This window comes from Diplodia seriata, assembly GCF_021436955.1.
Source record: "Diplodia seriata strain FDS-637 chromosome Unknown scaffold_9, whole genome shotgun sequence".
In the NCBI taxonomy this organism is placed as follows: domain Eukaryota; kingdom Fungi; phylum Ascomycota; class Dothideomycetes; order Botryosphaeriales; family Botryosphaeriaceae; genus Diplodia; species Diplodia seriata.
Genome location: NW_027117316.1, coordinates 2,568,198 through 2,592,243, shown reverse-complemented (window position 1 = coordinate 2,592,243; position 24,046 = coordinate 2,568,198). Strand labels below are relative to the sequence as shown.

The following is a 24,046-nucleotide window of genomic DNA, read 5'->3' as shown; positions in this document are numbered from 1 at the left end:
TCACATTCCTCGGCGGCGCATCGCAGTTGGCAACGCATGGGTGGTCGATTTGTTCAGCTCTCCACAGCCTTGTCAAGTGAGCGATAACGTGGACTCCTGCAGCCTCGTTACGCCGCTGCCGGGTTCCCCGCTCTCGAAAGCCCACGTGGCTTTGGCCTGGAGACCGACAATATGATGTAAAATACGTGTTCCCGTTAATACTTATAGCATTCAAAATCTTTTGGGTCCAGTTACTATCTCGTTTTCTGAATTTGCGCATCTCATAGTAATAGCTCCATCTGCCTGATGAGTACTGCTATGCATGGCACAGAACATTCCCATTTAGCTCTAAGTCCAGCCGCAAGTAACCAAAAAAGACTACCAGAATGCACAAGGTGGGATTCGGTTTGTACCCGCGGTTCCCCACTCCGACACCTCGCTAAGCACTGCAGAATGGTCCAAAAACGCGAAGATACCAGGTGTCGTGGAACGTGCCAAAATATCCAGGCTTACTGGGCGAGGCTTGCGCCATCATCAGGCTGAAAAGGAAAGCGCAGTGTGACGAAAGAGGGTGCCTCGAGCCAAGTGGGGATTGGGAGGCTAAGTTTAGGTCTCGCGGGCCGCGTCATGACGATTGCGAAACATGCTTATCTGTGTGACTACGTGGCGTTGGGGAAGGCTGGCTGGCGCTCCTGCACTGGACGATGGCTGGTGGGTAGCGGAAAGTTGCTTTCGGAGCCTTGCTGCGGTGAGTGATGCGAATGTGGGCTTGCGGCTTGCAGGAGATAAGCCAGTTTATTAATCTCTTTTATCAGCAACACGGCGAGTAGCACTTCATAGAACTTCGACAGCCTTGATACGGGAGTGTAGACATTGTTCGAAGCGAGGCTTTCGAGTGTTTTTCATTAGGCAAAGTGGGATGCATGTCAGCAGCCTGGAAGACTATAAAAGGTCGAGGAGTTTCGCCAGTGGAATCATTTGAGAACGAAACTTCAGCCTTTAAGCTCTTACACCTGCATGGTTCCGTTCAACACCCTTCGAAATTCAAACTCGACCGGCAGCATGATGCACCATCGGCGGTCGGAATTCTTTCGATGGCTTCTACCGGCTCTTGGGTTATCTGCTACTACCATCGTTTCATGCCTTCTTTTAGCAGAACATCTCTATGGCTGGGTCAGCGAAGAACGATTTGTTCCTGTCATAGCCAACAATACGGCCACTATCGCAATCGCCGTACAAATCATTTCACATGCTCTTGGACTGATGCATATTTTCGCAATCTGTAAGTACTAAATCGTCCGTAACAACTTATCTCCATTAACGGATCTGGACAGCGTCCGCCTTGAGCCTCTCTTTCAGACATCAAACACGGCTGCAACCTTTCTCCTTGAACTCCGCCAGATTCATCAATGCGACCTACTGCCTTCGCGTTGACAAAGCCTTACCTTGGCCCTTACTTTCGGCTCTCGTTGGCTTCATAGGACTCTCATTGATCCCTGCGCCGATATGGGCTGGAGCCATCACCCCTGTCATGCTTGACACACATGAACTGCCGACGAATATTACGGTCCCATCCTTCCTGAACGCATCTGTCGAGTTCACGGATAAAACCCACAAGGTTCTAGACCACCGGGGCCTGTTTTCATTCGACCTGAATGATTTTAGACCACTAATCCTCAACGGAGCAAAGGACGCATCTTCAATCTATGGGATATCAAGGAACGCTTCTGGATCTAATACGAAACTGGATAAGACCGGATACTCATATCTCGGCCGCAGTTACGGCGTTGGTTCTACAGCCGGTTTTTTCTCTGTGCCAAAAGCCGAAATACCGATTCGATACTCCTATCAGGAAGAAGGCTTCCATGCCAGCGTTAAGTGCATAAAAAACCACAAGGCAACGTACGGCTTTTTTGATTACGAAATAGATACCACAATACTCAGGATTTACTCAACCCTGGGAACCTTCCCAAACAATTATCCTGCAGTCGAACATGACGTAGTTGGATACTTGCCTCAAGATATATTTGCGTGGGACCTTCTATCCATAAACAGATCGACAACTGTCATGATATCAACTCTCGCCAACGAAACCCATGATAAATACCGCTTCTTTGGTTTCAACGCGACCCAGTGTGAGATTGATTGGAAGTTTCGAGAGTTCTTACTAGACGTGGACGCAGTTAATGAAACAATCTCGGTAACTACATCCAATGAGACTGACTGGCCAAGTTACGGAGACGCTGTTCTTGCCAACATTACTCAAGAGGTGGCCGGTTTCACCTACAATGATGGTTCCTTTGGTGGGTCTATGCTGGGGCGAGCGATGCGTATGAATACCGACAACCAGAACTGGACGATGAAGCACACAGGGAGCGAAATGGAAATGAGCCCGGACAAAATCCTTCTTCAGAGCCTCGAGGATTTCATCACCTACGCGTTCGACAGCAGCATCATAGCAATGGCGTCCTCGCTTGCCGTACTCACCAATGAGACGATATCAGTCAACGCAACCGTCAGTGTCCGGGCGATCATATTTGGATCTGCTGGCTACGTCTACGGCATCTTCGCTATCAACGCCGTCATCTGCATCGTCTACGGTGCGGAGGCTCTGCGCACGCGCGGCTGGAGACTCATTTCGCCGGTGGATTTCCTGGACATCGCCACTCTTGTTGTGGCCGCTTCGCGCGGTGGCTCCGGGATTGCCGAGAGCTTCGAAGAAGCAGTCATGGGCGACTCGGAGGGCAAAGGACGACGGGCGGTTGGGACACTCAAGGTGCAGGTAGACGGCGGCGCAACAGTCGACTATTCGTCGGCGCTTGTGACGGGCGCGTCTTTCGTGGAGAGACACGTTGGAAGCCAGGAGTCTTTACTTTTGAGGACGAGGGACTCAGATCCTCGGTGATGTGGGTCAAGCTCAACGACGCGATATGATCTTTCGGTAACCATCCAAATTGATAGACATGTACATGGCTTAGCAGTCTATTCGTTTAGGAAGGGAGTAGTGTGAATCAAATTCTTTCTTGTCGAGTTGCTCGACATGTTCAGTTATGCGTTGGCATGCATGGAGTGTATAACATGCGGGAAGTAGAAAGCTCCGCATGCATCTATCGAGCAACATCATAGGTAGAGCACCAAACACTGCCACAATACTTCAACGTAAGGCGTTAGCGTTGGGGATCTCTCGAGCTGCGCCACATCCATCACGGCCCCCACCATGCCATCGGTTGCCGTCTGACTCAAAGTATGCACAGCGAAAGCAGCACCCCATCATCATCCAGCCGATTGCAGCACAGCAAGTGCACTAATATCAGGCACCCGTCTGTAGGCATGTATGAGTCATGTATCAGCCGCCGCACTAATACTCGACATATATATTCCTCATCTTACGTGGCCCTGCCTTCCTCCGCTAAAGCCAGTCTTCGACGGCGTCGCCAAGATGCAGATTACCGAGCTTCCATTCGAGCTTCTGGAAGCCATCTTCGACCAGCTGCCCACCGCCTCGATCCTACCCGTCGCCCTCACATGCCACGCCCTCAACCCCGCCGCCATCCAGTGCTTGTACTCAACGATCACCATCGCCCCGGCCTCTGCACCAGACAAGAGATACTCGCCGAACCCCTACCGCCTCGCCGTCTGCCTAGTCAACGACCGCGCCGCCGGCGCCCGCGTCCGCCACCTAACCTTCACCAACATCTCGCCCGACGCCACCCGCGCCCTCACCCCGCGCCGCGCGCTCCCCATCCTCGTCACCTACAAAGACGCCACACCGTAAGCGCTTCCGCCCCCACTCTCTCGACAATTTACTCGATACTCACCTCCGCCCTCTCACCATCCAGCGCAGCCAACCTCTCCACCCTCTCCCCGCTCCTCAACCACCTCCGCTGCTCGCGCCAAGCCAACATCGACACCCTCTCCCCGCTCCTCACCCACCTCCACATCCGCCCGGACCAACACGCCGCGCCCGCCACCCCGCCGCCCGCCTCCCTCACGCAGCACGCGCGCCACAACATCCGGCACGGCCTCAAATCCGGCTCCGCGCAAACCCACGCGCTCTTCCCCTTACTGACAGGTCTAACACCTTTCCTCCGCACGCTCGACATCGCGTGGACAGGGGTAGGCGCGCGCGCCGGGGTCATCTCGCCGCGTGGCCTGCGCGAGGCCCTTCCCGCGCTGGAGAGCCTGACGATACGCGCAGCGGGGCCGGGGGGCGGGCGGACGGGGCGGCGGACGTTCAAGGACGACTGGGGGGCGGTGCCGGGTTGGGCGGTGCGCGGGGGCTTGGCGGGGGGGCATGGGGAGCTGAAGCGGGTGGTGTTTTGGGGGGCGCGGTGGGCGGAGATGGGGGTGTGGGCGTATGGGGATGATGAGGGGTGGAAGGAGGTGATGGCGGGGCCAGGCCAGGCGGCAGCGCTGAGGGCGCTGGAGTTGAGGAGGTGTGGGATGGGGATAGGGAACTTGACGGAGGTGTTGGGGCTGGTGGGGCGGTGTTGCGGCGGGGGGCTAGGGGAGCTAGTGATCGAGGTGGAAAGGCCGGCGACGGGGGCGGATGGGGTGGGGTCCGAGGTCGCGCTGGGGGAGCTGGGTGCGGCGCTGCGGCGTCTGCTGGATGGGGGTGGGGTCAATCGGGGGCTGAGGGAGTTGACGGTGTCGGTGGACTTCGTTGTGGCGGATGGGGGTTCTGCGGGCGTGAGGGGAGGTGAGGTCGGCGTGGACGGCGCGAAATTCGGGGTCAGTGGGAGGCTGGGGTCGCTGCGCGGATTTGAGGACTTGGGACAGCTCCAAGTGTCGTGGGTGGTGCTGGCTGGTTGGAGTCCTCGTAGTTTGCGAAAGGAGGCGGGCAGTGACGGCAAATACCTTGGCAGAGTTCTGCCGAGGTTTCTGAAATGGCTGACAATTACCGATGAGATGGCAAGTTGGTCGAGGTGGGAATGGAAGCCGCAAAAGGTGATGGAGATGCTGAGGGCCTGGCTTGGTTCGGGGGAGCAGGTCTATCTGCGGCGCTTGGTCTGGAAGCTAAGAAACCTGGATCCCAAGGGGGAAGGAACCTGGACGTGGACAGAGGAAATGAGGCAGGAGATGAGCATCGTTTGTAAAGTAGCTGGGGTGAGCTGCGAGTTCGACGTGACTGGGACTAGGCCGTAAGGTATATAATAAACACATTTTACTGAATCGACGGAGTCAAAGTGGGATAATGATTGACTGATTAATTACCTGAATGAAGCTGTACCCGCTCCATCCGCTTCTTGTCTCCAACGCCTACTTTAAGACCGGTAAGGGGCCGAGTATAAGTGCACCACGAAGTAGTCCGAAGGCGTCCGTGTGCGTCAGATAGAGCAGGCTGTGCTTGATGTTCAGATGGCACCTGTCACGATACAGAGGATTGCTGCGCGCACTGTAATCCGTGCAGCGCTGTGCTTTTTGCATGGCAACAGCGCCCCAATGGCAAAAACCCGGATATGGATGCAGATGATCTGGTCGATCACCGTTCTCCGGACCGGAGTGCGATACATTCGGCGGAATGAAAGTATGACCAACAAGACTTCTTCCACTTGTGAATCTGACTGGATGATACTCCAGAGACTATCGCGATTGTGGGAATCCTTCGCCTGTTTGTGCCTGCTTATTCTCGGTCTTGATTGTTGCGCCGCTGGCGAGCCAGGCTGGGGCCGAGTACAAGTGCACCACAAAGTAAGACGATAGCGCCCGTAAGCTTCAAGGCTTGGAATATGGTGGTAAGATCTATTTCAAGCCTTCTCTTGGTAGATAAGACTCCATACACTATAATATAAATGTCGGAGCTTATGCTGTTTAGTTGATCATCCATCCCGCAACGACAAGCAAAGTCCGTCTTCCAAGACCCTCAAAGAACCCGGACAACAGCAATGCACATGCTTTCAAGTGCAATCGGTTGCCTGATCATGGCAGGCTTTGCGTTTGCTGTTCCTCCGCCCGCTCCCCCGCCCGTTTTCCCTCTGTCCCTTGCTCCTCCCGTTTTCCCTCGTCTTCCTCCACCTGCTCCACCGCCTGTTCCCTCTGTCGCTCCTCCACTGAGCTCGAGGGGCAGAAAGCCTCCAAAGTAAGTGCGGGAACTTCCCCTTATTGTACACCAGGCGTAAATGTTAGCAGAGTCGTTGCTTCGTCTACGTACTGAGTCTAGTTCCTCGAGTACTAATACTACAAAGGACCTAGAGCCTACCTGAGCAACCAGCAGACCGGAGCTACTGTAAGTAGAACAGCAAATCATTCATCAACCCGAACTGTCTAACCGAGCAACAGGTAGTGAGCATGTCGAAAGGATTCAACGATGCGATTACCTCCTGGCGCTACTCTTGATCCACGGAGCAAAAATACGGGGTGTTTAGTGGTAGTAACGTTGTTTGTTGCTGTTTCTCTCCAGTTTTCTCACGAATGTCGCTCGTTTACCATTTTGCTCATACCTCCTCTGTTTTTTCCCTTATTACTTATCCTTTACGTAGTTCAAATAACACTGTCCAAGCCCGAGCTATGCTCTCGTTCTAATAATGAGGAACATCCTTCGGCTGGCCCCCAGATTTTGTCGACTCGCAGCTGATCGTAAGAAAAACCTTACAAGTGTGCATGGGCGAGTTGCAAAAGGCGTCGAATTCTGCATTCCGTCCGTCCTTTCCTTCCATGACACGGCACGCAACCCAGTTGCAATTTTCAGGCCGGAGCCCACTCTATACGAGAAGGAGCAGAAGGATTTGTTTCTCCAAAGACATAAAGCGGGTCTCGACTTTCCCCAACGCGTACCCCGTGGGCTAAATCCGGAGCCCCGGCCGACGCACGGTGCACATGCGGGTGGCGCCGTGCCCTAGCATCGATCAAGGCGTCCTATTGGCCCCCAACAGCTTGAGCCTCTTACGCATTAATCCAGGGACCCCATTGGCTCACAAAATGTCCAACACCTTGAGGCCGACTTGGCTCTAAAGATGCTCTCGCCGATTACTTCTTGTGGAAGGAACGCTGCACATCTCCAACAGCTTCACTTCACCCCTTTTAACTGCAGAGCGGGATTCTTTTGCCGGTGGTGGCGAAGAAAAGACAAGACCGTTATTTAAAGAAGACAGCATTTGTCTCTACGGCCTAAACCAACACAACCATCCATCTCCCCTCGCATCAATCGCAACCGCATCGCCTCCTCCCAAAACCCCCCAAAATGGTCAACCTCCTCAACACCATCCTCGTCGGCGCCGGCCTCTACCAGCTCGCGCACGCCGCAGCCGAGGGCAGCGTGACCGTGTTCCGCGGGCGCGACTGCACCGGCGACGAGATGTGGACGGGCAAGACGGGCCCGGATTCGGACGCCAAGATCGACGGCGGCGACCTGCACGAGGCGCTGTCTTTCTCGTACTCGGGCTACTTCCGGCTCAACATCTGGGACGGCACCACGTTCGGGTCGTCCAAGCAGTGTTCGTACTGCAGCAACGGCCACTCGGACCACTCAGAGGGCGGCTGCGTCAACGTAAGTGTTGTGTTGTCATGATCACTTAAGAGGGAGCGAGTTGACTGACTTGTTCAACAGATCGAGACCGGCTTCGGCCCCAACTACGTGTCGATGAACAGGCAGGACAACAGTCCGTCGGACTTGCCGTGCCGCAACTTCATGCAGCGCTGCCCGTTCCCTGTGCCGCCCGGCAATGGCTTGGAGGCGCAGTAGGATCGAGCATGCGGCCTGAGTCAGATACCTTGGTTTCGTTGGATTTTGTTTCGTGTCTATGATGGTCGGAATTATCTCCTCGGCTCAACTGGGGAGTAGCTACTTAATCAAACATTTCTATCCGATAACCATTCACACTGTCCTCCACTCAAGGAATAGTGCGCTTGACCTCATCTTCCATCTCCTGTTCATGTACAGCCTTGTTCTTTTGATAACGAAACATTGTCAGATTGGAAGAATGGAGGGAGGAGGGTTGTGGTACGGCTCTGGTGAGTGTGTAGTCGAGTCGAGCTTTTAGGCCTCGGGGGAGTGGCCGCCAAAAGTCGTATACACACAGTTCGAGGAAGGGCGGGAATAGGGTCACTTGCCGATACTTCGATGACATTAAGGGAGAAACAACCACCTTATACACTTTAGATTACTCTCTTCAGTAGCACAGGGCACGACAGCCCTATTTCCCGCACCAAAGGAAGCAAGGCGGATTGAGAAACGGTATTACTATGTAAACGATGAATCTGGATACGAGACTTCGGAGGTCGGACATTTTCGGGAGCGAGTTTCATACTCAATTCGGAAGTTGTGCAGGTAGGTCAGGGTCGTGTTTCGTATAGGTCGTGCTGCCAGTCTTAAATGCGAGGTAAAGCTCGGCGATAAGAGTGTCCGACCGACGTACTCTCGCATTTAAGCTTAAGGAAATTCTTTCGCAACGTGCACCAATCGGACGTTTCGAGTTTCTACTTCCCGAAGCTCCATGGCCCTAAACAAGTATGTATAGCTATTCCCACGATGGATTGATGCTTAATTGTTCCCGTCATCTTGCGCTACTGTTTAACTAAACCACATACTTCGCTCAAACCACATTCAAACCTCACACCAACGACATGTTCAAGCTCCTTTCTATTCTAATTGTTCTGTATCTTGTTACTTTGGCGATATACCGGAGATTCCTCCATCCGCTGGCAAAGTTTCCAGGTCCGCCATTCGCCGCTATTTCGTCCCTAGCGCTTTGGCAACTGTATCGCAAGGGCTTTCCAGAGCACGAATTTGAGCGCTGGCACAAGCAGTATAGTAAATATGCCTTTACTCGACGTGCGGAATACACAGTAACCCAAATCAGACAGCACGATCATCCGAATCTCACCAAACGAACTGCACGTTGCCGGCGCTGAGTTCTACAAGCAAATCTACAACTACCATTCCCCACCCAAGTATGGCATTTTCTACGAAGCTTTCTTCGCTCCCGGATCACTTTTCGGCCAGCTCGACATCGGCAAGCACCGAGAGAAGAGAAAAATGATGAACCCGCTCTTCTCCAAGCGATGCATCGCCGGCATCTACCCTTTGGTCTTGGAGAGGGTATACCGGCTCTCGCAAAGGATAACAGAACGTCAAAACGCTGCACCGATCAATATCCTGGATGCCTACCGCTGCCTGACCATCGACATCATCAGTGCCTTTTCCTTCGGCATGACTCTGGACCTGACCAGCCAAGCTCCAGAAAGCTTCAAGGCCGACTACCTCCGGATATTCGACTCCGCCGCCGGAGTCCAAGAGCAAATCTACAACAATTCAGTCAAGCGCAACATCTTGCCGAAGCTCCCTTTCTGGGCCGTCATGTTCTTTGACAACAGAGCGCGAGGCGTCGCCGGGTTATTCAAGGTAAGCGTAAATTCCCCCCTGCTTTCCACTCCGGACCACACTAACTTTATAGCACGCGGCCATGTGCCTGAAGGAGATCAACAGCCGCACGACTGAAGTCTCGTATCCAGTAATGTTCGACTTGCTGGGCGGCTACTCGGACGGCGAGAAGATTTCCGAAGCCATGTCCGTCCTCATTGCTGGTTCCGACACGACTGCTTACACTCTCGCCGTCGGCATGTTCCACATCATGCGTACTCCGGAGGCCAGGGGAAAGCTCGAGCGGGAGTTGCAGGAACATGTCGTTGACCCTGACCAGATGCCGCCCCTCGGCGACCTCGAGAAGCTTCCGTATTTGGTATGAGGTCCTTTGCTGGACAGTTCGAGAACGGAGACTCACTGACTTGTGCTTGCATAGGTGGCATGCATGAAGGAGTCCCTCCGCGTAGCCATGGCAGTGCCCGGGCGCCTTCCACGCCTGGTCCCCGCCGACGGCCCTCCCTTGGTCATCGATGGGAAAGTGATCCCTCCTGGAGTACGTCATGCATATCGCTCTCCCCTATTTCGTTGCGGCTACTGACATAGCCAGGCCATTATCGGGTGCTCCGCCTACTCGGTTCACTTCGACGAGAGTGTTTGGGGCCCGGACGCCCGTCAGTTTCGGCCAGAACGCTGGCTGACTGATGATGCAAAGCGCTTGGCCAACTACCTAGTGACTTTCTCAAAGGGGTCCAGGCAGTGTATTGGGATCAAGTATGTCTCCTTTCCGCGCAGTGTACATGTTTTTGTTGTTGCTAATGCAAGTACGCGCCAGTCTTGCTGAAGCCGAGCTCTTGGTCACGTTCGCTCACGTCTTCCGCAAATTTGATATGGAGCTTGTAACGAAGAGCTTGACCCCGCGTGATGTCTTCGCGACCGTACTTGCCGAGGGTGGAATCAAGGTGTTATTCAAACAGAAGTCTCTTTGAGAGGAGAGGTTGTACACCTACAGACGCAAATGGTGGATGTAGCTATGACGCCCAATTTTAAGACTCCATGAAATAGGAAACCCAGAGGCCAATCCCATATAGCGGCCTCGTTTGCACATGTTCTCCACGTAACATCGAGGTACATCAAATTCCCTATACTTACCCCGAGGCTCGCAGAGCAGGTTACTGGGCTTCGCCGGGCTCTTCAAGCATGTCAACCGCCTCAACAGATGTATATGGCCGTTGCTGTGCAACGTAAGCACCCCATTCAGCCTTGCTTACGGTTCCACCAAAACGGCTCGATAGGCTGTGGGACCCCCAGGACAGAGCGGCAGTAGGATATTGCATTCGATTGCCATCCAAAACTTCCAAACAACATCATTCATCCAAAATCCATCCAGCCTCATCCCCCCCTCGCCAAGTACATCTCCAACAACTCCTCCACCTCCTTCAGCCTCGCCCCCTCCTCCCCCTCTCCCTCCCCTCTCCTCCAACCCAGCCCCATCCCATGCTCCCTCCTCCACTCCACCGCACCCCTCAACGCCTCCCTATCCTCCTCACTCGCAACCTCCAAATCCGCCCTCCCCAGCAACGCCCGCATAGCCACAACATCCATCTCCCACACCGCCCGACAAAACAACGACTCGCCCTTTCCATTCCTCCAATTAACATCAATCCCCTCCTCCCCCACCAGCGCCCTTACCAGCGCCTCCATCTCCCGGTCCCCGGGATACCGCATCGCCAGCGCCAACAACGGCACACCACCACCCCTGGTCGCCACATTCGCCTTCCGCACGAACGCCGCCCTGCGCTCCCTCCGCGCCCCCTCATCACCGCCCGCCGTCTCCCGCAAGAACCGCACCACCACCGGCGCCACGACCTCCCCCAAAAACGGGCCCCCCGCCTCCCTCCCCGCATACTCCACCGCCGTCATCCCGAACGCGTCCGGCTCCCCATCAACCCTCGTATCCGGATGCGCCAGCAGCGCAGCGATGGTTCGCCCCGCGACGCCGCCGCGTTCGACGGCGAGCGACAGCGGCGAGCGGCCGTCGGCGTCGCGGGGGTTGGGGTCGATCGCCGTCCGCGGGCGTCCCTCATCGTCGTCGGCAAAGAGCAGCGCGGCGACGGTCTGTGGATGGTCGAAGACGGCCGTGTGCAGGGCGGTGCGGGCGGTGGCGTCGGCGGCGTTGGGGTCGGCGCGGGGGTGGGCGAGGATGGCGGGGAGGGCCCAGGGGCGCGCCGCTTGGGCTTTGTGGATGGCGATGGTGCGGCCGTGGTGGTCGGCGGCGTTGGGGTCGGTGAGGGGGTGCGCGAGGAGCTGGTGGAGGGGCGTGGTGGTGGGGCGAGTGGTGTTGGTGGTGATGTCCCACGCGTGCCAGAGGGCGGTGCGGCCGGCGGCGTCGCGGAGGTTGGGGTCGAGGGCGGGGTGGGCGAGGAGGGCGGCGATGGCGGAGGCGGCGGCTTGGTCGGTGTGTTGGACGGCGTGGGAGAGGGCGGTAAGGCCGTGAGAGTCTTGCGCGTTGATGCTGATGTCTTTGCCGCTTTGGAGGAGGGCGGCGATTTTCTCGGCGCAGGGGGCGGTTTGGGCGGCCCAGATGAGGGGTGTTTTGCCGTCGTTGTCGGGCGTGTTGGCGGGGAGGGAGTAAGTGTTGATGAGCGCTTTGAGGACGTCCATGTTCCGCCATAGCGCTTCGACTGCGTGCGATACCAGGCATCGTCCGTTGTGGTCTCGTCCTGTTAACTCGTCGCGCAGGTATCCCAACAACAGGGAGAAAATTTCAAGTCGGCCAGTTCGCACCGCATGCGTCAGCAGTGTTTGGCCGTCTTTGGTCTTGTCGTTGAGGCCGGTGTCGATGTTGTTGTCAATGCCGTGCTGGATGAGGCGTTGGATGATTAGTTTCATGCTGGACTCGTTGTCCTCATCAGCTCTCATGACGGCCAAAGTGAGTGCTCGGTAGCCGAACTTGTCTCGAATGCTTGGATCCACCTGCGCCTTCGACAGCAACAGCTCAACCACACGCGGGAGACCCTTGAAGGCGGCAAAAGCAAGCGTCGTTCTTCGATCGTTGTCGAGCACATGAGGATCGATGTCGTCGCGTTCGAGGAGCATCTCGACCAGTTCAGTCATGCCGTGAGCCATGGCAACAAACAGGTCGTGAGATGAAGGCGAGAAGTCTTTCCGTTTGGCCACGAATCGTGCTGTTGTTGCGTTCTCTTCTCTGATAGCTGCTCCCAACAAAGACCCAAGGATCTCTTGCCGCTTGCTTGCTGCCAGAGGCAAAATGTCCAGCGCGGCTTCGATGGCCGGATGGTTGGCGGCGTCGATTGCGTACCGGACTTTACCAGTTATCGAAGTTAAATCCATGTAAGTCGATCGTCCTGTCCGCTGGATGAACCTCAAAATTACTTTGAAAATTTCTGTCTGATTCCGGTCGATGGCAAGCTGCAAAGCGGCGTTCATGGTCCTGTCCATCAGGGGAGAGACTCGGTTGACCTGTTCCGCGAGATATGCGTCAAGGGTTTGGTCGAGCCCAAAGTGGGTCAAGAGCGTAATCGACGGCATTGTTTCGCAATAGTAACTGTGTCCTCTCGGGTCCTTGAGATTGTCCAAGACAGTCCTTTTCGCTCGTAGCAGGGACTGCCGGTGACGGAGAAGGCGAAGCGCAGACTCCTGAACATCGACTTCATTCCGGGCTCCATGGGCATGCTCACCCCAATAGCGCATCGAATAGTCTCCGAGTGGCCACTCCTTGGAGAGACGTCTACGGAGAAATGTCCACATTAGCCCAGCAACCCTACAACCGCGAAGAAACAACTTACTCTTCCTCCTTCCAATCGTCCCAAATGTACTGGCAAAAGGCATCCTCGGGTTCTTCCAGCTGAAGGTACGTCATGCAGCACATGGCCATGATCTTTTCCGTAGGCTGCATCCACTCGTCTGCCTCCTCTCTAAAGTAGTCCAGCACGGTCTTGTGCAACAAGCGAATCTCGTCGGTTTCAGGCTCGACGGACACCAGGCCGGCACAGGATGCGATCACGTCATCAATGGGCGGCACCTCTCCTTCGCACCACGCCGTACCGTCTTCGTTGAACGCCAGGGCGTGCAGAAGCTCGGCCACGCAGAGGGGTCGCCTCGCGCGAACGATCCAGGCCATGGCCTTTTGAGCGAGCGCTTTGCGGTTGGCGGGCTGGCTGTTGATGCGGTCGACAACCAAGCCGTACGCCGCGCTCAACGCGGATCCCTCCCGATCATCCTGCAGCCTCGCGAGGAGCTCCTCGGCTGCTCTTGCGTCGGTACACGCTGCGAACGAGTCCAAAGCCAGCCTTGTCGCGAGGAAACTGCTTCATCGTCAGGTGACCGTAGTGCAGGCATTGAAGAGTAGACACCCACCTCTTCCCACACCTCACCTCCACGGCCTTCCCGATCTCAGCCCGCAGCGCCGGGTCGTCCGCGAAAAGCTTCTCAACCCGCTCATCACGATACCCATCCAGCGCGCCGGCGCTCCCACCCGCCCCCACATCGACCTTCGCGCAGCCCTCAAACGCGTCGTCGTCGACGATCGCCACCAACCCTTCGGGCCCGCCGCAACAAGCAAGCAGCAGCCACACCGGCGGCCAGCCCGCCACCTCCCGCAGGAACGTCTCTCGAACCTCTTTTCCGCCATCGCCGCCGCCCCCCTCCAGCTCGTCCAACCCATCAACAACCAGATACACGCGCCCAAACGCCTCCGCCAGCCCCCCAACCAACCGCGCCACGTCGTCCGCGCCCACCCCGTCGACGGCGCCGCGGACCAGATCGGGCCACAATTCGTCGACGAAGTCGTCGGGAAACGCGGTGCTCGCCGGCATCGCGCGCAGGAGCGCTAGGGCGAGCGTCGTGTATACGCGCTCCAGCAGCAGTGCGGGGTTTCGCTCGCGCTGGAGCAGATGCGTTGAGAAGTAGACGGGGATCACTGCCACGGCGTCGGCGTCGGCGTCGGCATCGGCGTCGGCATCGGCGGAGGAGGGGGAGGTGTGCCGTTCGCGCAGCCATTCGACGGCGGTTGCCAAGGCGACGGTCTTGCCGGAGCCGGGGGGCCCGGTGCAGGGGAGGGTTTTGTTGCTGTTGTTGTCGTTGGTGGTGGTGCTGCCGGCCCAGGCGATGAATTCGGGCGCCTCTGTGAGGATTGTGCCCGTGTCTGGCCGGTGGTGCAGGCGCTGGCTCAGGGCGAAGGCGTGGGCGTGCGTGAAGTCGAGCGGGGGCGCCTCGAGCCATGCTTGGATGGACTCGGGCGTGGGGTCGTCGACGACGGGCTCGTCGTCTTCGCCGCCCGAGTCGAGGCAGAAGCTGCAGACCATCGCGATGGTGAGGTGGTTGCAGGCGAAGAAGCAAGGTCGGGTACTACTTTGTTGGCCACGGGGTCAGTTGAAATCCGGTTAGTGTGAGAGTCCCGGGGCTAATTGGGCTTTTTCTCTGCGGATCAGGAAGAGTCGTTCGGTGAGATTTTAAGTCTTCCTCTGGTAGCGCTCGGGCCGTGGCTGCCTGGCACTCGGCCCGCATCCAACAATGGCTTGCCGTGGCCTTCGTTTTACTGGCTGGAGTTAGATGATTCTTCGGTAAACCACGTGGCAGTTTATCTCCGTAACCTTCTGGCCAATCGGAATTTTTCGACTTCGAGGATCTCCCTCGCCTGGCTATTGATTAAAATCTTCTAATGCTACGAGAACGACTTGGCCGCAGATACTTCAAGCTACTACGTATATTTCCCATAGTGTATCATGATAATCCACGGTACCTGCGTCGAACCGCTGGTAGAAGAGCTTCGTAAAATTCTATTAATCGATCCCTCAAGCCTCAACACGTTCCGAGGAGTCTGGAATCAATGCGGCAGGAGTTCCTTGAACCAATGGTGTAGGAGCCAGTTTCAGATGGGAGCCTCGAAAACTCGACTTCGAACATCGGACTGTTGCCTCCATCCAGCTGTAGGTATTTCCTGCTGCCATGCAACGCGCCGGTTCCGATTGTTTTTCGGGAATGGGGAAGCCCCACACGGCAGCGTCGATCCGGGAGTGACAGGCAGATCTTCCGCGCACCCCCCTTCGGAGTTACGCGAGCAACACACGACCCACAACCGTCGGCAAGACACCGGAAACGCTTGGTATATGGTGTTGGGCACGCTCGCTTGCGTTTTCGTACAGTGGTCGGGACTTTGAGTCAGGCTGCCAATATGGCCCCCACCTATAGCCGCCGGGAAGAAGAATGGATCAACATCGGTGGGTTGGACGAGTCAAGGCATGTGGGGCTAAGGATTTGCCTGTGCCGCAACTGCTCTTTACAGATAGACCTGCTTCAGGCTCTCCTTTTGCCGGCCTGCGTCGAGTAAGGCTTCGGGTCGTGGGTATGTATGTGAGAGCTGATTGTTCGGGTTCCATCACAGCCGTTGGGCTCTTTAAAGCAGTTCTGTGACCTTTCGTCTGTGCCGGCGGGATCAGTGGCGTTCCTATAAGGATTCGGCCGCGCAAGCACGGCGATGGACCCCTGTTTTGCAATCTAGCGAAGGCGGCTCCGCATATCCCTCAACGGATGGACTGGACCCCTATCTGCTGCCTCAAAGTGGAACTCACTCAGACCATGTTCGTCCGGACGGCACGCATATAAAAAAGGTGTTCATCGGCTGGGAAGCATCTTGCTCTTCACTCGCCTCATTCAAGTCTTTTCCCAGCCTTCAAGATGACTGCTCCAGCTTACGACTACGTGATTGTCGGTGGAGGGACTGCTGGTCTTGTCCTCGCGGCGCGCCTGAGCGAGGATTCCTCCAAGCTCGTTGCTGTGATCGAAGCAGGGGCAAACCGAAAGGGCGACCCGAGGATCGACACACCCGGCTTGGCCATGTCTCTGTACGAGGACAAGGATTACGATTGGTGTTTTCTAACAGAGCCGCAGGTAAGTGTATCCCGGAGGAGTGAGAGCATGCGCACCCACTGACAATTCGCAGGAGGCGTTGAACGGCAGGCAAATCGCCTGCCCTCGCGGCCGCGTTCTCGGCGGATCGTCCGCCATGAACTTCTCGGCCATCCTCTACCCAAGCAAAGCCGACTTTGACGACTGGGCGGAGCTGAACAAGGACCAAGGCTGGAGCACCGAGGCCATGGCGCCGTACCTCCGCAAGTTCCACACGTTCCGGCCCGCGTCCGAGGCCACGAAGCAGCGGATGCTGGTCGACTACATGGACGAAGCCAGCTACGGAACCGACGGCCCGCTGAACGTGACGATTCCCGACGGCTACAGCCCGCTGGACGAGGCGTGGGTCAAGGCGTTCGACGAGCTCGGGTTCCGGTCCAAGACGGACCAGATCCACGGCAAGATGATCGGCTGCTTCACCAACCCCGTCTCGATCCACCCGGACACCAAGACGCGCGAGTACTCGGCGTCCTCGTACTACACGGACAAGGTGCAGAGCCGGCCGAACCTGCACGTGCTGACCGAGGCGCTGGTGGAGCGCATCGAGTGGGAGGACAGCGCCAGCACCGGCCCCCTCGGCGCGACCGGCGTGCACGTCTTCCACCAGGCCGACGGGAAGCGGTCGTTCGTCAGCGTGCGCGCGGGCGGCGAGGTCATCCTCTCGGCCGGCACCATCAAGAGCCCGCAGATCCTCGAGCTGTCGGGCGTCGGCGACGCGGAGCTGCTGCAGAAGCACGGCATCGCGGTGAAGATTGCCTTAGCGGGCGTCGGCGAGAACCTGCAGGACCACGTCGTGTCGACGACCAGCTACGAGATCGCCGACGACCAGATGTCGGGCGACAACCTGCAGAACACGCCGGGGCTGATGGAGGCGGTGATGCAGATGTACGCGCAGTCGCGGACAGGGCCGATGACGGGGACCATGCTGGGCAGCGCGCACCTGCCGCCGGTCGACAAGGACGGCGTGCTCAGCAGCGCCGCGCTGCAGACGCTCCTGTCCGAGGCGGCGGCCGACGGGTACGCCGACTTCCCAGGCAAGGCGGCGCAGTACTCGCTGCTGCGGCGGCGGCTGGCGGCGGGCGAGGCGTCGGTGCAGTTCCTGTTCATCCCCAAGCAGGTCAACCACGAAACGCAGCAAAACACGATGCAGTACCTGTTCGGCGGGCAGGAGGCGGGCAACTACGTCAGCGCGGTGGCGCTGCTCAACCACCCCTTCTCGCGCGGGTCGGTGCACATCACGTCGCCCGACGCGCGCCAGAGCCCGGCCATCGACCCGCGCTACCTCACCCACCCGCTGGACCTCGAGCTGCAGGCCCGCCACCTGCAGTACTTCGAGCGCCTCGTCGGCACGCAGGCCTTCCGCAAGGTGCTGAAGCAGGGCGGCCGCCGCCTGCCCGACACCGACTCGAGCGACCTGGACGCCGCGCGCCGCATTGCCGCCGACCGCGCCTTTACGTGCTTCCACCCGGCCGGCACGTGCGCCATGATGCCGCGCGAGCTGGGCGGTGTTGTCGACAGCCGGCTGGTCGTGCACGGCACCCGCAACGTCCGCGTCGTCGACGCGAGTGTCTTCCCGCTGGAGCCGCTGGGGAACATCCAGGCGACCGTGTATGCCGTGGCCGAGAAGGCGGCTGATATCATCAAGCGTGATGCGGGCAGTCAAAAGGTGTAGGAGTGTAAGGAAACGAAAGGTGTAGGAGTGTACAGATAAGAAGTAATGTGGTAGTAGGGTAGCTTACATAATTGTGCAATCGAGGGTTTAGTCCTGATAAGGAAAGGCGTAGGCAGCAACGCCACCAAATGCGGCCTAGTGCTTAAGCGAGACCACTTAACGCCGCCGCGACTCACTCCTCCTCCATCCTCCTCACCACACACGCCATGGGCTCTTGGGACTGCTACTGCGCCGTCTGCGGCTCTGCGCTTGGCGCCGCCCACGTTTCTGCCAGGGCCCGCACCGCCAGGTTCAACCGGTGGCGAGAGGCACAGCACCGCAAAGGCCAAGCCGATGAGAGCGAGACGGAGAACGACGACGCCGAGAAGAGCGACGACGTTGATGACGAAACCTACTCTATCGACAGCTACGAGGAACAATTCAGCTACGACCCGGCCATTCTCAGCGAGGACGACCTCGAGTGGATGCGCCCTGTCCACATCCTTGGCTTCAATCCCGATGCTAAGGGCATCTCCAAGGCCTTTATTGCAGGCCCGGGCCATTATTGGGACTACGTATGTGATGCTCTGCTCTGCTTCAAAGCAGACCCGAACTAACAGAGCAGGGTGGTGTCGAATTTGACGGCGAACTCGGAGACGGTGTGCCACAGTCTCCGACCTTGACCAGTCCGACGAACTGACAAACTTGAAGATCCAAACCTGCCGGAAGAGGAAAACTTCACCTGGTCCTTCACCGCCCTTTCGATCTCCGACTCCCATGCGCTGACCTAGTCTTTCAGCTACTACTCAGTTGTGTCTGACATAACCGCTGTCTTTCCCTTCCACTGGTGTTGCTTTGAACTTCTTCTCACGGCACTCACCGGCACCGCGGATCCTGGAATGCTCGAGAAGGATATTCTGTACAGCATTATGGAAGATCTCGCTCCCGATTGCGCCAGTCGCTTGGATTTGGATTACGGCACCCCCGATCCTGAGGACGGCCAGTTCTGGGAGTCTAGAGCTGGAGAAGAGGCATCCAACCTTGAATCAGTTCCGAATTTCTCCGACTAACGGCTCCCCCAGATTTTGGCCGCTAAGCCTACCTTTGTCCCCAAGCTGCTGGACTTGCTACGCAGCGCAATCTCTGAAGAGACCTTCAAGAAATCGCCACATGAGAGCCCTCGTCCGGACTTGGCAGCTCGCATCGCTCATGACCCATTCGCCGAGATACCGTACGACATACTATACAAAATCCTCTGCTTACTTCCCTTAGACTCCCTCATGACCCTCGCCAACGCTTCTTGGCCGGTCCATGTCAATCTTCTGAGCAACCATGGATTCTGGAAGCAGCTCATTCGCCGTTCTATGCCGTGGTTCTTCGAACTGCACGAGCTCATGGAGGACTCCAGGTTGGTGGAAGACTGCGACTACCGCAAGCTGTTCCTGTGGCTGGAGCAGGAGACGCGTCCAAGGGGCTGGATGGACGGCCCATTCCTCGCCGTCGCAAACAGGCGCCGCATCTGGGCAGTGTGCGAGCAGTTGGCCGAACGCTACCACGAGAGACTGGCGAGGCGAGCCGCCGCCGACTGCCCTGACCAAACGGCTAGAATGATCATGAAGTACGCCGACAACCCGCAAATGCCGTTGGTCGCGTATCCGCCGCCGACCGCAGGCGTCGAAACCGTCTCCACCCAGTGGATTCTGTCGCTCGAAGAACGCGACGCTCGTGTTGCTTCTTTCAGCGCATTCTGGGATTCCGACCAGTCGTTGGTCGGGATGGCCATGTTGCTGAACGGCACTTCGAGACTCTTTGGACGTGACGATTCCGTTGAAGGGGTAACCAAAGAGACGGTCACCGTCGAGTACCCCGCTCAAGTCCGAGCGCTGATCCTACATTTGTTTCCAAGGAAGATCGAACAACACGGAACGCAATCTTCCATCAGGGGAGTCACGGTACGTTGCTGTAGCATGCGTCTTCTGGCACTGCTTCATCTCACACAACCTCAGATTGTCCACACGATGAAAGACTATGAACTCGGAGATACTCAGCCTTCCGACTCTCGTCCTCTGTTGATTGGTGAAGGGAAAAACCTTGTGGGGCTAGTAGGGCAGACGGCGGTGAATACAGCCATCCCTCGCCAAATCAGTCATTCACTAACCCAGCACGCCCAGAATGGCAAGATCTGCCGCCTTGGCCTCCTCCAGTGCACTCGGCCGCCAATGGACGACTTCGCCCTGCTCCAAGCCGTCTACTACGACAGTGCCTCCTTCCAGCAGCGCTGCCTATGGAGGAATGACCTACGCGAGTACTTGCCCGACCCCCGCGACCGCATATGGAACCTCCCTTCTCTCCTTGTGGTCCGGCCAAACTTCAACATCCCCGAAGACATGGTCCCTTGCGAAGCCTTGCTATGGGCCAAGGATTTGAACGAGCTGCGGCAGATCACACGCCTCTCTGGAAATGTCATTGTGGGCGGTACCGTGTCCGGGACGGGGGAGGACGGAAAGCGGTATACCAGGAACTACCACGTGCTCTGCGGAGCGAGCGTCCAATACACTCCGAAATATGGCCAGCCAGAGCGAAGCGTTGGGGTAACTGCTCAAGATGCGGATGGCGTGGACGTTGATAAGGGCGACCAGACACGAAGAACCATGGTGGATTTCGATATCGATGGACCCGGCGGCGAGGAGGTTACAAGTGTAAAGGTCGCGACACAAGGAATCTCCAGGGCGTTGAAGGTGAGGGCTCTGAACATTCCGGCCTTGTTGCGAGAAGCTGACGGTTCGGGGAAATAGCTTTGTACGAACAGGGACCGCGAGATACACTGGGGAGACAAAGACGCGCAGGGCTGGGATACACTAACACATCGGCAGCCAGGGACGAATATCGTTGGACTGGTCTTTGCCTTTGGTGATGCTGGTGGTGGCATAGAAGGCATTGTTTGTTCTCCCATATCACGAGCCATCGCTCCACACAATTGCCGAGGTCGCCAGATAGCATAATACGTACATGCTCGAGGTACCCCTCTGATGAAACTTGGAATTCCATGACTACGCTCATTGCCCCTTTCAACATCTGTCCGTCAGCTTCCGCCGCATGGTCCTAGTGCACATCAAACTGCCCGGAATCGCAGGTGGATACCGGTACGAGTAATTAACGAGCAATACGTACCAGGGTGACGAATGTTTAAATCAGAGACGAGCCCGAAAGAGCGTGTAGGTTCGAGAAAGATTTCGTAGCATGGTACTATTCAATGGAGAATCGTCGCATTTTCGCTGACAACCTTGGACAGTGCGAGGGCGACCAGCTCCGACCACGGCGACAGGACCAACAGCCGGCCCAGAAATCATCTGCGGAGCCCCGGAAAGTGTTCCCTCAGCAGACTTACCACGGTGTTGGAAACTCCGACGGAGCCAAATGCTCGGGGACACGCCACCAATTTCTCCGAATATACTCCTTCTCCCCTGCCGATCCTACTCGACACTTGATGACGTGACGCGTTCGGCGGGACCTATTTAGCGCGTAAAACGATCCGAGTTCCCTCGCAAGGCGAACCTTCATCAAGAGAAGGACTCCTCGGTGGCCTGACAAGCAGTGAAAACCGTGGCGCCGGCATCCAAGAAAGGCATGCTTTTGTCTGAGAAGTCGTGGGAAAGCACTCCGGACCAGCTTACCGACAGCGGGATGATATGCATGACGTGCAGAGCGATATGCGGCTCAAAAAGGCCAACGGCCCTAAGTGCCGGAAGCCACCCGGACGCCAAAGGCTTGATCCTGCCCCACATGGTAGGACTGGCGTAGATGAAATCAGATATTGATGGACACGCTAAGCCGTTCCAATATCTAGGACAACCTGACAGATTGGCCCATCGTGGTGCCAGCGACACCGGGGCGAGGATGGGGGCCGGTCTGAGCAGCTTTTTTCTCCTCCGTCCCACACTATGCGGACTATAAAGACCCAGCCGGGTGGTCCCAAGAAAGGGCGTCCGACAAGCTGGGTGGCATCCACATAAAAAGTTCTGGAAGAAAGGCATGCACGCCGCACGCTCGTTAAGTGCCATTGCACTGTTGGCCTCGGCCTCGCAGGCACTCATCATCCCGGATGATCAGCACATCCCGCCGTCGCTGGATCTGGGAACCCTTGCGAACAACTCCCTCTTCACTCGATGGAGGCCGAGATACCACGTCGCCGCTCCCGCCGGCCACATGAATGGTAAACCACTCGTCCAATGCAAAGAGCACGGCCGATGCTGACACCACCTCCAGATCCCTGCGGCCCCATGTACGACGCGCAGCGCGACACCTACCACATCTTCTACCAAGCCTTCCCGCAGCACGTCAACTTCGGCAACACAACGTGGGGCCACGCGACCTCGCGCGATCTCATCACCTGGACCGACGTCAACGGCTGGCAGAACCGGGACTTCGTCGCCATCGAGCCAGGGCCTGCCTTCGGGCTCGACTGGCTGGGCGCCTTCTCCGGCGGAGCCTTCCCGGGCAACCTTTACGGCGAAGCCGACGGCAACCTGACCATCTTCTACACGGGCTCGCGGTCCTCGCCCGACTTCTGGCGCAAGCCGTACAAGCCGCGCTCAGAAACGCAAAACGCGGCGACGTCCAGCGACGGCGGCCGCACGTGGCAGAAGTGGCACGGCAACCCCATCCTCGACGGCGGGCCCGGCGGCTGGAACGTCACGGGCATGCGCGACCCCATCCCCGCGCGCATCCCCGAACTCGCCCGCATCCTGGGCGACGCCGAAGACACCTTCTACGTGACCATCGGCAGCGGCATCCGCGACGTCGGCCCCCGCGCCCCGCTGTGGAAGGCGCCCGGCGACAACCTGACGGCCTGGACGTTCATGGGCTCGCTGTTCGACCTCCCCATCAACACCACGTGGGGCGGCGCCGCCAACCGCCACCGCACCGGCAGCTTCGGCGGCAACTTCGAGATGGCGACGTTGTACCCGCTCGTCGAGAGGGAGGAGGGCGGCGGCGACGGCGAATCGATCCACTGGGTTTATACTGTCGGCGCCGAGGGCTTCGAGGCCCCCGGCCACGACCTCACCCACTGGTCGCTCTTCGCGCTCGGCGACGTGTCGCGCCGCGCCAACGGCTCCGCGGCCTTCGACATCACGGCGGTGGGCGTCACTGACTGGGGGAACGGCTACGCCGTGAACACGTTCTGGGACGAGAAGAGCGAGCGCCGCGTCGCGTGGGGCTGGGCGGATGAAGACTTCAACGGCTACGGGGTGAGCCAGAACGGGTACCAGGGCGCGCTGCTGCTGCCGCGCGAGCTGTACATCCGGAAATGGCGCGGGGTGGTGGCGCCGAAGGGCGGCGCGCCGCTCGGGCGGAGCGCCGAGGTGTGGGAGAGGGAGGACGGAGGGCGGCAGACGTACACGGTGACGACGCTGGCGCAGCGGCCGCTGCCCGACGTCGTCGCGGGGATCCAGGGCGGCGGCGCCGGGACCGCCGTGGGCGACATCGCGGTTGGCGGGAGCGGCGGCGAGGAGGTGCGGGAGCGGCGCATCGACGGCCTCAACAGCTCCGCGTACCACCTGCGCGCCACGCTCGCCTCGTGGCCGTCCGCGGACGACGACGACGACGGCCAGCAGGTCGGCTTCAAGCTGCGCGCGTCGCCCGCGGACGAAGAGTTCACGACGGTGTTGTGGACGCCCTCCAACAACACGCTCGTCCTGAACCGCGCGCGCTCGTCGCTCATCGCGAACTTCACGCAGTCGTCCTTCAACGCCTACCTCGAGCCGTTCCTCTTCCCTGCTGCGTCCAACGGCGACGACGTGGTCCCCGAACCCCTCACCTTCGACATCTTCGTCGACGGCTCCCTGCTCGAGATCTTCGTCAACGACCGGCTGTCGCTGACGACGCGCGTGTACCCGTCGCGCGCGGACGCGTTGGGCGCGGCCGTGGTGTCGACGGGGGGTGGTGGTGCCGCCGCGGTGTTTGAGAACGTGACGTTTTGGGACGGGATGAGGGATGTGTGGCCGCAGCGGCCGGCGAATACGAGTGGCGAGTTGCACGTGGATCCGTACTATGAGACGCATGTCACGGTCGAGAACGAGTGGGTGGATGTTGGGGTGCAGGTTTATGATGGGTATTGAGCTGAGGGTTAGGGTTGGGTTTGTGGGTGGGATATATGGAGGGAGTGGTGGTTTTTAATGATGGAGTTG

The 24,046-nt window shown here is 58.0% G+C and overlaps 8 protein-coding genes across 8 annotated transcripts; 6 read left to right on the top strand and 2 right to left on the bottom strand.

Annotated features, from left to right (window-relative positions):
- Positions 1–2,305: 2,305 nt before the first annotated feature.
- On the top strand, positions 2,306–3,754 carry SLS55_009189 (uncharacterized protein; the record flags this gene model as incomplete). Its single annotated transcript, XM_066780592.1, has 2 exons — positions 2,306–2,761; positions 3,395–3,754. 2 exons carry the CDS (start codon positions 2,306–2,308, stop codon positions 3,752–3,754), a joined length of 816 nt encoding a protein of 271 aa, XP_066629821.1.
- A 4,787-nt stretch (positions 3,755–8,541) lies between these two features.
- On the top strand, positions 8,542–9,415 carry SLS55_009188 (uncharacterized protein; the record flags this gene model as incomplete). Its single annotated transcript, XM_066780591.1, has 2 exons — positions 8,542–8,728; positions 8,778–9,415. 2 exons carry the CDS (start codon positions 8,542–8,544, stop codon positions 9,413–9,415), a joined length of 825 nt encoding a protein of 274 aa, XP_066629820.1.
- Positions 9,416–10,669: 1,254 nt separating this feature from the next.
- On the bottom strand, positions 10,670–12,954 carry SLS55_009187 (uncharacterized protein; the record flags this gene model as incomplete). The annotated part of the gene is made up of 2 exons (XM_066780590.1): positions 10,670–12,884; positions 12,950–12,954. The coding sequence occupies 2 exons, from the start codon at positions 12,952–12,954 to the stop codon at positions 10,670–10,672; spliced, it is 2,220 nt and encodes a 739-aa protein (XP_066629819.1).
- Positions 12,955–13,082: 128 nt separating this feature from the next.
- SLS55_009186 (uncharacterized protein) lies at positions 13,083–13,742 on the bottom strand (the record flags this gene model as incomplete). The annotated part of the gene is made up of 2 exons (XM_066780589.1): positions 13,083–13,605; positions 13,735–13,742. 2 exons carry the CDS (start codon positions 13,740–13,742, stop codon positions 13,083–13,085), a joined length of 531 nt encoding a protein of 176 aa, XP_066629818.1.
- A 2,393-nt stretch (positions 13,743–16,135) lies between these two features.
- On the top strand, positions 16,136–17,879 carry SLS55_009185 (uncharacterized protein; the record flags this gene model as incomplete). The annotated part of the gene is made up of 2 exons (XM_066780588.1): positions 16,136–16,143; positions 16,259–17,879. 2 exons carry the CDS (start codon positions 16,136–16,138, stop codon positions 17,877–17,879), a joined length of 1,629 nt encoding a protein of 542 aa, XP_066629817.1.
- A 45-nt stretch (positions 17,880–17,924) lies between these two features.
- On the top strand, positions 17,925–18,475 carry SLS55_009184 (uncharacterized protein; the record flags this gene model as incomplete). The annotated part of the gene is made up of 2 exons (XM_066780587.1): positions 17,925–17,929; positions 18,154–18,475. 2 exons carry the CDS (start codon positions 17,925–17,927, stop codon positions 18,473–18,475), a joined length of 327 nt encoding a protein of 108 aa, XP_066629816.1.
- A 747-nt stretch (positions 18,476–19,222) lies between these two features.
- Positions 19,223–20,653, top strand: SLS55_009183 (uncharacterized protein; the record flags this gene model as incomplete). The annotated part of the gene is made up of 2 exons (XM_066780586.1): positions 19,223–19,227; positions 19,267–20,653. 2 exons carry the CDS (start codon positions 19,223–19,225, stop codon positions 20,651–20,653), a joined length of 1,392 nt encoding a protein of 463 aa, XP_066629815.1.
- Positions 20,654–22,138: 1,485 nt separating this feature from the next.
- SLS55_009182 (uncharacterized protein) lies at positions 22,139–23,977 on the top strand (the record flags this gene model as incomplete). Its single annotated transcript, XM_066780585.1, has 1 exon — positions 22,139–23,977. The coding sequence occupies one exon, from the start codon at positions 22,139–22,141 to the stop codon at positions 23,975–23,977; it is 1,839 nt and encodes a 612-aa protein (XP_066629814.1).
- Positions 23,978–24,046: the final 69 nt, after the last annotated feature.